The sequence below is a fragment of the Psammomys obesus genome, unplaced genomic scaffold (assembly GCF_907164565.1).
Source record: "Psammomys obesus unplaced genomic scaffold, mPsaObe1.curated_primary_1811, whole genome shotgun sequence".
Classification (NCBI taxonomy): Eukaryota; Metazoa; Chordata; class Mammalia; order Rodentia; family Muridae; genus Psammomys; species Psammomys obesus.
Window position 1 is genome coordinate 1,603,323 of NW_026591597.1, and position 14,512 is coordinate 1,617,834.

The 14,512-nt window shown below is 43.1% G+C and overlaps 1 protein-coding gene across 6 annotated transcripts in view; it reads right to left on the reverse strand.

The window, feature by feature from the left end:
- The window catches only part of Rnf145 (ring finger protein 145), a 44,590-nt gene that overhangs the window by 14,656 nt on the left and 15,422 nt on the right, over positions 1 to 14,512 (reverse strand). For all 6 annotated transcript variants that reach the window (XM_055610695.1, XM_055610694.1, XM_055610693.1 and 3 more), the window contains exons 4-5: positions 5,758 to 5,849; positions 709 to 944 (exon numbers count right to left, since the gene is read on the reverse strand). In XM_055610695.1, coding sequence (XP_055466670.1) covers positions 709 to 944; positions 5,758 to 5,849 — 328 coding nt within the window. The remainder of the gene's footprint in view (positions 1 to 708; positions 945 to 5,757; positions 5,850 to 14,512) is intronic.

The window sequence follows — 14,512 nt, forward strand, 5'->3', positions numbered from 1 at the left end:
GATCTGCTGGCAGAGCACAGGATGGCACCTCTCCCCAAGGGGTATCAATCTGGTCCATCTGAGAGTTTCCTGTATGTGAAAGTCCTGCATGCAGCCAAGAGGTGAAAGAGAAACCAGATCAGTATTCTCTTCATTTACAATCAGGCTTATCAATTAGATGAAACACTCCTGCAGATGTGTAATCTGGGAATCATCTGTCCTAGGGCAAAGGCTAAGAACTGAGAAAGGCAATCACAAGCAGCATGTTCTGTGTGCCAGCCTCTGGTGCTGTTTCTAAATGAGACCCATCACACTGCCACTCCAACTCTGACAGCTTCCCAGTCTAAACAAGCGAACAAAGTGAAGAAGCTGCTGACACGGTAAGACCAGAGCCAGAAGGAAAATCAAGGTCTGCCTGTTAGGTTCTTGGTTTTTCCTATTTTTGTCCTTAGTATAATACTACGACATGACACACCGTCCCTGCCTGGCACGGAGCTTACCTCAACCTTACAGCTACCCCACAAGAAGAGTACAGAGAAGTGGCTACACCAAGATCATACAGGTCAAGGGCAGCCTCAGGCTATGTCCCCACGTACCCTGTACCCAGAGAACCACCCCTTTACTGCCTCCTCCTAGGAATGCAGTGGCTGCTCCCAACAGGGTGTCACCACAGCCACAGCTGGAATGCAAGTGAGCTGCTCTTCACCGGGTCATGTGTCAACCTCTTACCTGCACTAGCTCCCTATATGCAGACTTGGCGAGGTTATACGGTACTAGAAGGTTAGACCCTAGAAAATACAAGACTTCCAGTCCTGTAAAAATCATAGCGAATTTGTTGATGATGACAATGGTCTCCAGCGGGACGAGGCAGAGTCGGGCCAGCAGAGGAAGCATGTGCGCTGAGAAGAGCCAGATCTGCTTTGTTTTCATGACGCAGGAGCATAAGGTACACACCACTAGCTGACCTGAAATGGGAAACAGATGGTGTTTAACCCTGAGCATTTGGACCTGCAAAGAGAAGCAAGATGATGATGATGATGATGATGATGATGATGATGATGATGATGATGATGATGATGATGATGATGATGATGATACTATAGGACCAGCTTTGCTGTCAAGCTTAATGACCTAAGTTATAGGCCAGGACCATCACAGTGGAATGAGAGAACTCCTAAAGCAAATTGTTCTACTGTATCAGTATCCTTAGATACTTCCTCCTCCCTCCTTCCCTTTCTCTCTCTCAAACACACACACACATACTAAAAATGTAAAAAAAATAAGGATGATAACATAGCTTTTGAAGAAGTCTAAAAGACTCTTGAACACTGTTTTAAATCAGATTTTAATTTCATCTGGATGTAATTACATATTTGCACATCCAGTGAACTTGGAATACTTAATCCCTAAGGCTGATTCAGAAAAAAAAAAAAACAAAACTCTACAGCTCTTAATCACATTTGCGATGGCTTGAGCAGCAGAGAAAGGATTTTTAAATGTCTATTCCAATGTCACAACAGCTCAGCTGCTGCTTTTCACACAGCTCCTCTTTCAAAGGATTCGGTACTGAGTATTCTGCACTGTGTGCAAAAGCAAAAAGACCAGGATAAAGGCTGCCCACACCCATCACAGCACCCTCCACAGGATGCCCGCCACCTGTTCTGAGGCTGTGAATTGCTAACAAAACCACAGAAACCTCCCAAATAAGCCCATCCTCAGAGCTAAGGCTGAAAAGTTTGCACTTTTTTTCTTTTCAGAGGGCTGAGGATCAACAGAATCATGGCAGAAAGAAGTGCAGAGGAAGAGGCAGAAGCCCTGCAGTACCAGCAGCTCCCCAACCACAAAGGAAGCTGACTATGCAGCCTACTGTGTGACAGGTTTATCAGCTCACTGTGTGACAGCCACACACACCCATTACCCATCCAGATTACTCTGTACATGAGTAGATAACTAATATTCTGGTTGTTTAAAAAAATATTATTACTTTATTACTTGTGTTATATGCATGTACGTGTGTGTGTGTGTGTGTGTGCACACGTGCGCGAGCAGGCCAGAAAAGTCAGAACCCTTACAACTGGAGCTAGACTTAAAAGACCGAAGTAAGCAGCAAGATGTGGATGCTGGGAATTGAATTCGGGTCCTCAAAGAGTAGCAAGTGCTCTTGAGCACTGAGCCATCATCTCCCCAGCCCCTGATCACACACCAATATTTTGTATAGCGATCAGAGTGTATGAGTTAGTTGTTTAGCATACACTGCTAGCTCCACACTACAGCAGTTACTGTTATTGCTTGCGAGGCACCTTATGTTGAATGGATTTGACATAATATTAGCATTTAGCCTTTTCTCCAAGTCACATAATTATAAAGTGCTAACAAGAAAAAACATATACATTTGTGACAGCTCTGCACTTTTATAATACACTTCAGCAACCTTAAACTGGAAATGTTTCCTAATATTTACTTATGCCAAATTCCTAAAATGAGTCAGATAATCTTATTGTGTCACCCCAGCTGACTTTAAATTCAGGGTCCTCCTGCCTCCATCTCCCCAGCTATACAACGGCAACAAGTGTATACTAGAAACTTGGTAGAAAAAGCAGGCTGGAGACAGAACTGATGAATCAGAAAGCGAAACAAAAGCAGAGCTCCTTCACAGACAAGAATGTGAAGATAAGAGACTGGAGAGAACTGGACTGGAGAATACGGACAGTAAGCAAGCAGCTTGCTTCCCAGAAGGAAGAGCACCACAGCAGGGAAGGAAGGAGTCACCAGGGCCTGAAGAGGCCTGGGAGGACAGGCATCCGGGACCGTCTGCAGAAACAGCTCCAGGAAGGCTGCAACCTCTCACAAAGCATGGCACATGTAAAATGGCTTTGGTTTTGTTTTGGGGGTTCTGTTCTTGTTGTTGTTGTTTTAGGCAAACCACCGCTGTTTTTTTGTCTGTTAGTTCTCTTTCTGTAGTGCTGGGAATGGAGCCCAGGGTCTTATCCTGTCAAGCTAACGGTGCTACTATGAAGCTGTATCTGCAACCCAAGTTTAGAATTACTGAAACAAAAGCAGGGGTTTACTTTAAAATCAATGTGAAAAAAGAAACACTCCTTAATATGGCACGAATATAATTTTATTTCCTCATCAACTAGCTCTTAGTTAAGTTTTTTATCAATACTCGAGAATATAACCAAGCCAGCCTGGACCAGAGCAGAGTCTGCTTCAAATAAACAAACAAATGAAAGAAGAAGGAAGAGGAGGAGGTTGGAGAGGTGGCACAGTTGAGGCTTCCCCTCCTCTGCTAACACAGACAACCTACAACTGGCAGAGCAGGAAGAGCTACGCTGGAGTCTACTTCCCTGACTCTACAGTGCGGTGGGGGAAGTGGGTCAGCTCTGTTTCGCTGAGCTTGTGGTGTTCTTTGTGCCCTTTGACCCAGACAGGCCAAACTGATCTTCCTCCTAAGGGAAAATACATGTGCCTCCAAGACCAGCCTCATTACTAGGCACCTCTGCTACCTAAGAAGGATAGACTACTGGCCAGTTTTGACGCTGCGAATCTGAAGTTCAAGAGAAAATCCGAGCCAGTTGTTTTTGGTTTTTGTTTTGTTTTGTTTCCACCCTTCCCAATTCAGCAAACTCATCCTTTGCCTTCCCAATTCAGAAGATACGGGGAAAATCCTGCAAGAAATTTTTACTCCTCACTCAACAGCGCAACAGGCCTATTGCTGGCTGGATGTCACATCAGAACAAGGAGAGGAGCTACACAGAGAATGTGAATTTTGTCCTAGGAGTCTCATTTCAAAAAGTAATGGGAAAGAGGCAAAATCAAGTAACAATATACTTTACATAACCAAACATACCCTAAATCTTAGCATGTATTAGAGATTAAAAAGATGTTTTACACCCCTTTCCACTAAGTAAACCTTGAGTTTGTGTCCTGCACACAGAGCACATGACAATGTGAAGTGTGTTGTTTTGCGTGCTCGGCAGCCACATGTAAATTCTGGACAATAAAGCTTTCGGTCAGTGCTCAGACACACTGCTCTTTCTGAGGTCCACCCCTGAAACCTCCCTGTGCAAAGAGCTGGGATGTCATTTCAGAAGACCTCTTCCTCTTCAGTTTCCCTCTCTTTAACAGTCTCTTACCAGAGGTGTGGCCTGAGAGTTGGTTCCCTCACTTCCTGTTGGGGGTCTCTGGCATGGCAGGGGTGGGTGGCTCACTTTGGACTATATCTATTTGCTCTTAAGTCAGTACTTCTATTTTTAACATTCTGCCTCAATCCTGTACAAGATTTATTTCTGACAGCAGGATGTTCACTTTCAACAGAAGTAACTAAATCTGAGACATTATCTAATTCACTTTAGCCTTTCACAGTAATGACTAGCTCTTTAAAAATTAATCTCCCCAGATAGTTAAAAAACCCTTTAAGAACCACAAGCCTCTATGAACTATTTTTGATATGATCATAAATACAAATAATAAGAAACATCTATGTGGAAAACGATGACCTGAGATGGATTCCCAGGCCCCACAAGATGGAAAGAGAAAACCAGCTCCTGCAAGCTGTCATCTAATGTACATGAACACATGAAGGCATGAGCACACATTCATGCATACATACATTTGAGAGCACACACACTCAATAAATGTAGGAAGAAAGGAAGGAGAAAGGGAAAAGGGAGAGGGAAAGGAAGGATGGAGAAAGGAGGGAAGGTAGGAAGATGGGGAAGGAGGGAGGGAAGGAAAGAGGGAAGAACGAAGGAATGACAGGAGGAAGGGGGAGGGAGGGAAAGAAAGAGAGAGAGTATGTGTAGGCTGGGGCAAAGCTTAGTTGGTAGCGAGCCTGTGAGTGTTAGAGGTGACAAGTTGATATTTTTTTTTGTTTTCTATAAAGTTAGTTTGCCAAGCAAGGCCCTAAGCTCCATGAATTTCCTACCTATTATGCTAACCTTTGAATCTTTCCACCTGACAAAACTTGCTTACTGGAAAGGCCTGGCTGCACTCACCTAACTTGAGGAGCTGACTCCTGACCCCTTACCCTTCTCCTTCACTTCCTTTGTGCTGATTCTTATAAAACTAGCCAATTTCGAAATATGTGAGTCAGAACCCAACCAATGGGAAAATGCTGATCAATACCTGCATTAGAATAAAATCTAGGGGAACTTCCTGCCCCCATGAGCTCATGCTTGCTAGCCAGGTTTGGTTTCCACCCTTGTCTGGCTTCTTTCATTTTGTTTGTATTTCTTTGTGCAACACAATTATTCTTTGTCTGTTTCTAACTAAGCAAGTACAAACCCCAGGGCTTAATCCCCAGCACTTCATAACACAATAGCCCTCAGGAGGGGAAACAGCAGTTCAAGGTAATCCTTGGCTATTTGGTGAGTTCAAAGCCAGCCTGAGCTACAAGAGGTGCTGTCAGAAATAAAACAAGGAAGGGAGGGAGGGCAAAGAAAGTAAGAGTACAAAGATACCTATCAGAGTGGGGCGTGGCACTGACTGCCTGTGAAAACAGCATCAGGGAAGCAGGGGACCGAGGGTCAGGAGTTTGAGGGGCGTGGAGGGAGAAATTGGAGCTCCCTGGTTACACAAGACCCTGACTCAAACCACCAAAACAAAACGAAGGAACAAAAGGTCCTAAGTATAAACACATAAAAACCCAAAACAAAACAGTGCCTTAATCTGGAGAGCCAATAAACAAACTTGAATTTTTAAATGACTAAATACTGTTGTTTTTTTTTTTTTCTTAACCATAGACAGTTTCCTATACCTTTACTTGTTAGTACTTACCTATTAAGGCTGTGGTAAAGCGATTCATGGAGAGAGGTTCTAAATACATTGGTCCTTCATAGGCAGACTCCAGTTCACTCCTGACATAGTCCCTGAAGAAAAACAGTAACAATATACTGCGTGAGGGGAGGCAGCTCAGTCACCTATTCATAAAAACTCACTTCTCAGAAAGCCTTAGACATAAAAGCATTATATACAGAGCCTTTATCTTATCTTTCAGACAATAGAAACAGGTGGAGCTCACTGCAATTGAACTTGACTCTGCAGAGATGGCTGTCCACGTTGTATTTTGTGGGATTTTTTTTCTTTTCCCATCACCCTACTCAATATTTGATACCCAATTAAAACAAAACAAAAAAAAAAAAAAAAAACAAAAAACTTGAGGCATCCTCTCTCAGAACTAAGGAAAAGAAAACGACTACTGACAGGCAGTACAGGAAATTACTTATCTGACTTGTTCCCATCACCACCTCTGTCTTACTTCCTCCAAGGTCTGTCCTCAACTATTCTATTAGCTACACATAAAACCACCTCACAGTAGGACAATCCTTCACAACTATTCTTTCAAATATACAAAGGGTCTATGATTAGAACTATAATACCTAAGAAACTGTAAGAAGAGATATTTGCAATGCCTACATTTTAAAAGTTTCCTTTTTTAAAAAATTAGGTATATGTGTATATATCTATGTGTGGGTTTGTGCACTGGGGAATGCAGTGCCTGGGGAGGCCAGAAGATGCATCAGACTGCCTGGAGCGGGAGTCAAGGGTGGTTGTGAGACAGCCTTGTGGGTCCTTAACGAGAAGAGTGCCCACTCTTAATGGCTGAACCACCTCTCCAGCTCCAATACCTATGTTTTAAACAAGTACCAGATCACATCCAACAGCCCCTTCCAGATGTAATTCCTTCAGGATGAGACAAGTAAGAAGCTTTAAGCACTCATGTGAGAATTGTTTATAAGACACACGCAGGAAACACAAAAAGGGTGTATCTTAACTATCTGCTAAGTCATGGGGCTGCTACAAGATAGCCAACCCAAGTTTTTTATTTTAAAGGGAAGTTTGTGAAAAAATAATTCTCCGTTTTTTTCAACTGTTGAATGCTTTATTCACTGTATTTTAAAATACTTTCAATGTTTCAAATATTTTTAACAGACTCAAATTCTGTATTTACTTTTTCTACAAAATTACTTCCAGTTAGGCAATCAGTTTGAATTCCTTTAGCATGGCATAGTCAGCTCAGAATGAGCTTTACATAACCAAACAGCAGGGGGCTGCCAAAAGTTCAAAATGTTAAACTTTTTTTTTTTTTTTTTTAGATTAGGGAACAGTTTAGGGAATGATTAAAAGGGCAGTGACTAAGCCCTCGGGCCATGGAGCAAACAATTCTCTATCACCTTCTGATGACTGTCTCTAAACACATCATGTACTCACATTTAGACTCAAAGAAAAGAGCCAATCTCTCCAGAGAAAAGATTTTAGTCAGCATTAGTCAACCAGGAACAACTGTCTAAGGGACACTTTTGTCATGCTGGCTGCCTGGGGAGGAGAGGGCATGCTGGCACCTGGTGGGTGAAGGCTAAGTAAGCATTCTACAGTGTGAGTGACAGTCCCCAAAACATCAGTTCTGAAGAGGCACAGAGGTGATCTTTGCAAACAAGACGTGAAATTATGATCAACGCAACAACTTTATAGTTCTAGGGTAGAAGAGAAACAGCAGGCATACAGCATGCAAACACCATTAATACCCACAAGCCTTTGACATGCTACACAGGCAACAAATTCTATCTAAAGGAGAAATGACTGAGTCTTGGCATTGCCCAAGCTCCTGGAGCTCAGCTCTTTCCTTGTGGCCACAGCACATTCTGTACACTGGTCCAGTTCAAATTTCAACAGGGGACAGAGAAAACCCACAGACAAAAAGCATACTAGAAGTTGCCAGAGCCTGGGAAAGAGGGACGTGAGCATGTGGATATGAACATAACTGCACATGGTGGTTAGTTTTAAATGTCATTTTGCCATAACCTAGAATCACCTAAAAAGGCAGTCTCAATTAAGGGCTTGTCTAGAACAGACTGGCCTGTGGGCATGTCTGTGGGAGATTGTCTTGACTGTGATGGGAAGACTTACCCTGAATGAAGCAGCACCATGTCACCAGGCTGAGCCCATGGGAGTAGAGGATGCTGGCTGAGACTAACAAGAAAGGGTCCCTTTGTCTATCCTCTGCTCCTGACTGTGAATGTGGTGCTTTCCGCTCCTGCCCTGACTTCTCCACAATAGGACTATAGGCTAGCAAAATAACCCTTTCCCTCCCATATCACTTCTATCAGGGTTATTGTAGCACAGCAAGAGAAGTGAAAGTAGGACACTGCCTGAGGACTCATGGGTTTCATTTTGATGTAATGAAATGTTTGGGGATTATGTAAAGTCGGGTGAGTACATGGATGCACTCTGCCATGGGCATTTCACACCAACAGAAATGCCAATTCAGCACAAGAGGCTCCCAGGGCCTGAGTCTCAGGAGCTCAGATAGAGCCTATGGAGACTGCAGAGCAGAGGACCCTGTTGGATATATCACGATTAAGTCATACAACTGCAGACTCGACATTATCTGCAAAAACATCCCACTGCACAAGGAGTGTCAGGGGCTCACATTACCTAAAAGAAGCCATCTTTTAATTCACTTTCTTTTTTGGGGGATGAAGGGGTTCTAGACAGAGTTTCTCTGTGTAGCCTTGGCTGTTCTGGAACTTGCCCTGTAAATGAGGCTGGCCTTGAACTCAGAGAATGGCCTGCCTCTGCCTCCGGACTGCTGGGATTATAGATGTGTGCCATCACTGCCTGGTTAGCTCCCCTTCTTAAAAGCTTTGCTTTGTCTTTGGGTTTCCTTATCTTAAACCCTAACATCACATGACAAGACTTACAGGGAGAAGCTGGGGAAACAACTCAGTGGTAGTGTTTGTCTAGCCAGGACAGGGAAAACTGTAACCCCGACACCAACTATTGTATACACATGATGCTGGGCTAAAAGCAGCACCATGCTCACAGTCAGCTACAACTGTAGGAAACAGGGTAATAACATGCAAATGCTGTGACCATTCGAAACTTGTGGAAAACCAAGTTCTTAGGTTCACATCTGTATTTAAAAATTACCTTTTACCCTCTACACCGCCAGGTTCCTTTTCATCTAACTGGCCCCATGCACCTTTTACTTGAGCCTGAGTAACACTTGTTTGATTCCTCCCTTTGTAAGTTGTTATAGAAGTCAGGCCCCTACTGTACCCTTTTGATCCTAAAACCTTTTCTTCTAATACCTTTCATTACTTTCATTCTTTCATGCTCTGTATGTGAACTACAATTGCTCAGGTAAGGACACTGAGTGAAGTCTACATCCCAGTAGAATAATCAGCCTTAACCACAATACCCTGAACCATTCCCGCCAGCTGGTACCTGTACTGCACCCTCTAGGACCCCAGGCATGGCTTCTCTCTTCCCTCTCTCTCTGCCACCTTCCTGGCTCCAAGCCAAACTATCCCTGCCTACTCCAGAAAACAGCATCTTTCTTAGCCCCTTTACCTCCCTTCATCTTCATCAGGAAAAGCCTTCAGAATCTATCTGGCTGGCCTCAGTAAGACAGCCAAGCCCAGAAACAGCTAGAATCCCTTGCTGGACCAGCTGAGCTAAGCTTAGCTTGTCAGAAATGAAACTGACTGTGGCGAAAGGGCTAAGCTCATAGGGAAACTACTATGGAAATACCCTGTCTAGAATAGCACTGCACACCAGACTGTACAGAACTGAGATGAGGATGCAGTTAACAAACATGTCCAAGTCCAATTACATTCGTCCCCTCGGTGCAACTCAGACTGACAGAGAAAACCCTCCCAGCTTCCAGCAAACATAAAGACAGAGAAGGGGGGGGAATGGGAATGAACAGAAAGAAAAGATGGGAAGGAGATGGAAAAAAGAAGGGAAACCCTGGGAAAACAACTGGGAAGATGTTGTTTAACATCAGGGCATAACGCACTTGCCATGCAAACATGGGAAATGTGGCTCACATAAAAGCCGGACTGTCAGGAGATTGCCTATAACCCCAGCGGAGAGAGTGGCCAACAAACTGGCTAACTAGAATGGCCACGAATGGAGAGTTCTGGGTTCAGCCAGGGACTCTGACTTGGCAAATAAAAGCAAAGAGCAATGAAGGACGACATCTGGTGTCAACATGCTTGCCTACACTGTGCATCTAACCACATACGTGTGAGCCTGCAACATGCACGACACACAAGTACATACTTCAAAACTTTTGAGTTCCCCTCAAGACACAATCAAATTCACGGTACAGGCCATGGAGTTCTAATTTCATCTGAAAAATGATCGGCCTGGAAGGTGTACGTGGACAATGTGCTAAGCCAGCTGGAAACACTCTTGCCATTCTTGCAGAAACAAAAGTGTCATTTCCTCCGTGAACCCTTTTCAATTATGTAACGTGTGGAATGCTGACAGCGAACCTGAATACTACAAAACCAAGCCAAACACAGGGCCAGTGTTCTCTAGTCCTATGGGGGAGCCTCCTCACTGTCAACTAGAACATTTTGGGGAAGGGGATAAAGAATATATTAGATACACAGAGAAGCCCTCAAGGACATCTTGCAATTAGTAAAAAAAAAAAAAAAAATCTTGTTATAAAATAATATACAAGCCATTACAAAGAAATGAACAGAAAAACAAAAACAAAACAAGGAAACAAAAATACAAACCCAGGGAGCTTACTTTACCACTGTGGCTCGTGGCTGAATCTTTTATGCAACAGCCTCTTAAGTGGTGACGTGGTCCCTGGACAGCGTGGGAACAATCTGTATGTTCTGGCCACTTACAGGAAGCTTTCAAAAGATGTTCATTTCAAAGAAACCTAATCTACTTTCATACAGAACAAAGAAAGGAGCTCCAAATCCTTCAGTATGAACAAATAAAAAGTACCCATATAAGAGCCCCCACTCAGGTTTTCAGGCACCTGATGTGTACACACACACACACACACACACACACACACACACACACGTACTATAGCCTCAGCACTGGACTAGTGCCTGAGCTACTATCCAGGCGAATTTTAATTATTTTGATACCTGCTTTTTTTTTCCCTCCCATTCCTTTCTGCCCCCCTAGACAAATATTTAGTGCTTGCATTTAACAATGTCTGAAAGAAGGGGGAAAATGTCGAAAACTGGTCAAATTTATTCCTGTCAAAACTTAACCTTCAGGATATACATGACAAAGTTCCACTTCATAGCAGCAGCTCTCAGTTCGTGTCCCAGGAGGTGCTTGGTGACATCTAGGGACAGATTTTGGCTGGGTGACTGCCTGGGAGGAAGGTCTACTGGCACCTAGTGGGTAGAGATCCAGGGCAGTCTCCACAACAGAGATTGAACATGTCTAAAATGCTACTATTCCCAGGGCAGAGACACCCTGATCTACAGCTTGAACTGGTGAGCTCTTCATGGAATAGGGAGCTACCTGTTTCTACCTTACATATGAACTCTTGGGAATGTTTTATATTTGAAAGCAAACTTCCACACCTGTCCAGCCAGGGTGAAAATCATGCACTTTTCCTCTTCTGAGAACCCTTTCTAGTAGGGACTTAATGAAAGTCACGTGTGAACCCAGCAAGTTAGTGCATGAACCAAGAATTAAGAGTACTAAAGCCTAGCTTTTCTTTTTGAGAAAAACAAGTAATCATACATGTGATTCATGACCACAAGCTAATAGGAACACACATGGTTTAGTTCTGGACTGCCTCCATTTTAAACTAGTAATCATTCCGGGATATACACTAACTGCATCACTGCATGTGAAAAGCAGAGTTCTGCAACTTTTAATATCAAGGGAGATAACATTTAAAAATTTTAATCAAGTTAAATTAGAATACTACTAATAAATATTTTTATTACACTCTGGACTGCTGAGACAGCTCAGGGGGTAAAGGTACTTGCCACTAAGCTTAACGACCTGGGTTTGAATCCAGGCTGTGGAAGGAGAGAATCAATTTCCAAAGCTGCTCTACATGTACAAAATGGTGCATCACACACACACACACACACGCAGCAAATAAATGGTTTTTAACTGTTTGTATTGCACTGAGTAGAATCACAGAGTATTAAATATTTAACTCCTCCATACTACAAAAAGTGTCCACAGTCAAATTCTAAACAAGTTTTAACCCAAAGATAAAAATTAACATGATATAAATAATTAACAACAGCAACAACAAAACAGAAACCCAGCTTTCCAAGTGTTAATAAAATTTTCAATTTAGAAAATCAATACTGATAAATATATCCTAGAGCCAGTTTCTGAAGTAGCAATTTAATTACTGAGATTACCCACATTCTGAATCTCCTAGGAGCAAACTGCACTGTCTTACGACCTCTTCTCGTTGGGAGCCTGAGTTCTAAAGGGCTGAGCCATCTCTCCAGCCCAGACACTGTGTCTTAAGTAGCAGTGAAGGGCACAAATTATCTATTCAACTAGATAGTAGGAAACCCGTGTCCAGAATATATATAGACTTTCCACAACTCAGTAACAACAAAGATAATCCAATCAAAACAATTGGCAAATGATCTAAATAAACATTTTCCCAGATAAGACTTATAGGTCAATGAAAAAGTACTCGACATCATTAGCCAAGAGAGAAATGAAAATCTAAAGGCTAATGAGCTGTCACTTCACGCACATGGCCAAGACTCCACAATAGGGTTTGTTGGCAAGGGTATGGAGAGACTCATGTACTGATGTTGGCAGAGCTGCAGGAAAGCAGTCACTTGGAAAAACAACAACAACAACAAAAAACAAACAAACAAAAAACCCTGCAGTTCTCAAAAGAGCTAAATAGAGCACCTTTAATCCTAGCACTCAGGAGGCAGAGGTAGATGGACCTCTGTGAGTTCAAGGCTAGCCACAAAGAAACTTTGTCTCAACCTCCCATACCACCCCCCCCAAAAGGCTAAACAGAGAGACTGCAGTTGTACAGTTTAGTCACCCTATTCCGAGGTATGTGCCCAAGAGAAGTACAAGTGTATATCTACACTGAAACTAGCACATAGACGGTCACAGCATAATAGCCCCAAAGTAGAAATGACCAAATGCCCATGTGGGTATCAGGTAAAAAACTGCACTAAAGCTACACACTGGATACTACTGGACAAAAAAAGATTTAAAATACTGGGGCTATAACTCATCAGTACAGCGTGCCTTCAAAGCCTTGGGTTAGATTCACCTCATTTCTATCCCCTTTCCCCCTTCAAAAGGAGGAAGAGACAGGCAAGGAGGTTAGGGAAGGACCCAAAATACTGCAATATGAACCAACCTGTTAAAACCTGGCATCAAAGACCATGCTTGCACAGTTCAAGATAAGTTAATCAAGAAAAGACAAAATAAGGGCTAGGGTCATCAGTTCACTTGCTTGGGGATCAGAACTGGAATCTCCAACACCCACATAAAAACACAGACATGGCTGTGCATGTCCTGTAACTGTAGCACTGCAGGGGTGGAGACAAGCTGTTCCCAGCCAGCCAGTCTAGCTAGGCTTCAGGTTCAGGGAGAGACCCCACTGTCAAGGCAGAGTGGTGATACCTGGTGCCTTGGCCTCTGCTCACACATGTGTACACATACACCCCCCCACACACACACACACATACATAGAGACAGAAAGAGAGAGAGAGACAGAGAGAAACTAGAATAAGGCTAATGGTAGCCTTGAGATGAAGGTCAAGGGGCTCATGGGATATGAGAAGTACTAAGAAGTCTCAGAGCAGTGGTTCTCAAACTGTGGGTCTAAACTGCTTTGGGGGTTGAATGACCCTTTCACAGGGATCATACATCAGATATCCTACATATCTGATATTTATATTATAATTTATACCACTAGCAAAATTATAGTTATAAAATAGTAACAAAAATTTTTATGGTTGAGGATCATTACAAGAGGAACTGTATTAAAGGGTCACAGCATTAAGAAGGTAGAGAATCACTGTCTTGGGGGGGAGCAAGAAAAGCCTAATGTCCATTGTGGCCACAGTTTGCACAACTCTGGAAAAGCACCAAGAGCCACTGAACTGAGCTGCAGACTTTAAGGGGCTGTGTAAACCCAGTGCGAAGCCACACACAAATCAAACTATAAAACTTTTTTTTTTTTTTTTTGGTTATTAAGGTGACAGTTTAAATATTGGAAAGCAGTGAATTAAGTGACCTGCAGTTTTTTTAATTTAATTTTTTTTAAAATTATTAGTTGCATTTCATTAACTCTGCATCCCAACTGTATCCCGCTCCCTTATTCCCTTCCAATCCCATCCTCCCTCCCTCATCTCCTCCCTGTCCCTTTCCAAGTCCACTGATTGGGGAGGACCTCCTCCCCTTTCATCTGACCCTGTTTTACCAGGTATCTTCAGGACTGGCTGCAAAGTCCTCCTCTGTGGCCTAGCAGGACTGCTCCTCCCTTGGGGGGTGGGGAGGTCAAAGAGCCTGCCATTGAGTTCCTGTCCTAAATAGTCCCTGTTCCCCTTACTATGGGAAACTAATTGGTTACTGAGCTACCACGGGCTACATCCGAGCAGAGGTTCTAGGTTATATCCATACATGGTCCTTGGTTGAATGTCAGTCTCAGAAAAGACCTTGTGCCCAGATATATTTGGTCCTTGTAGAGCTCCTATCCTTTTCACATCATACTAACTCCCCTTCTTTCTTATGATTCCCTGCACTCTGC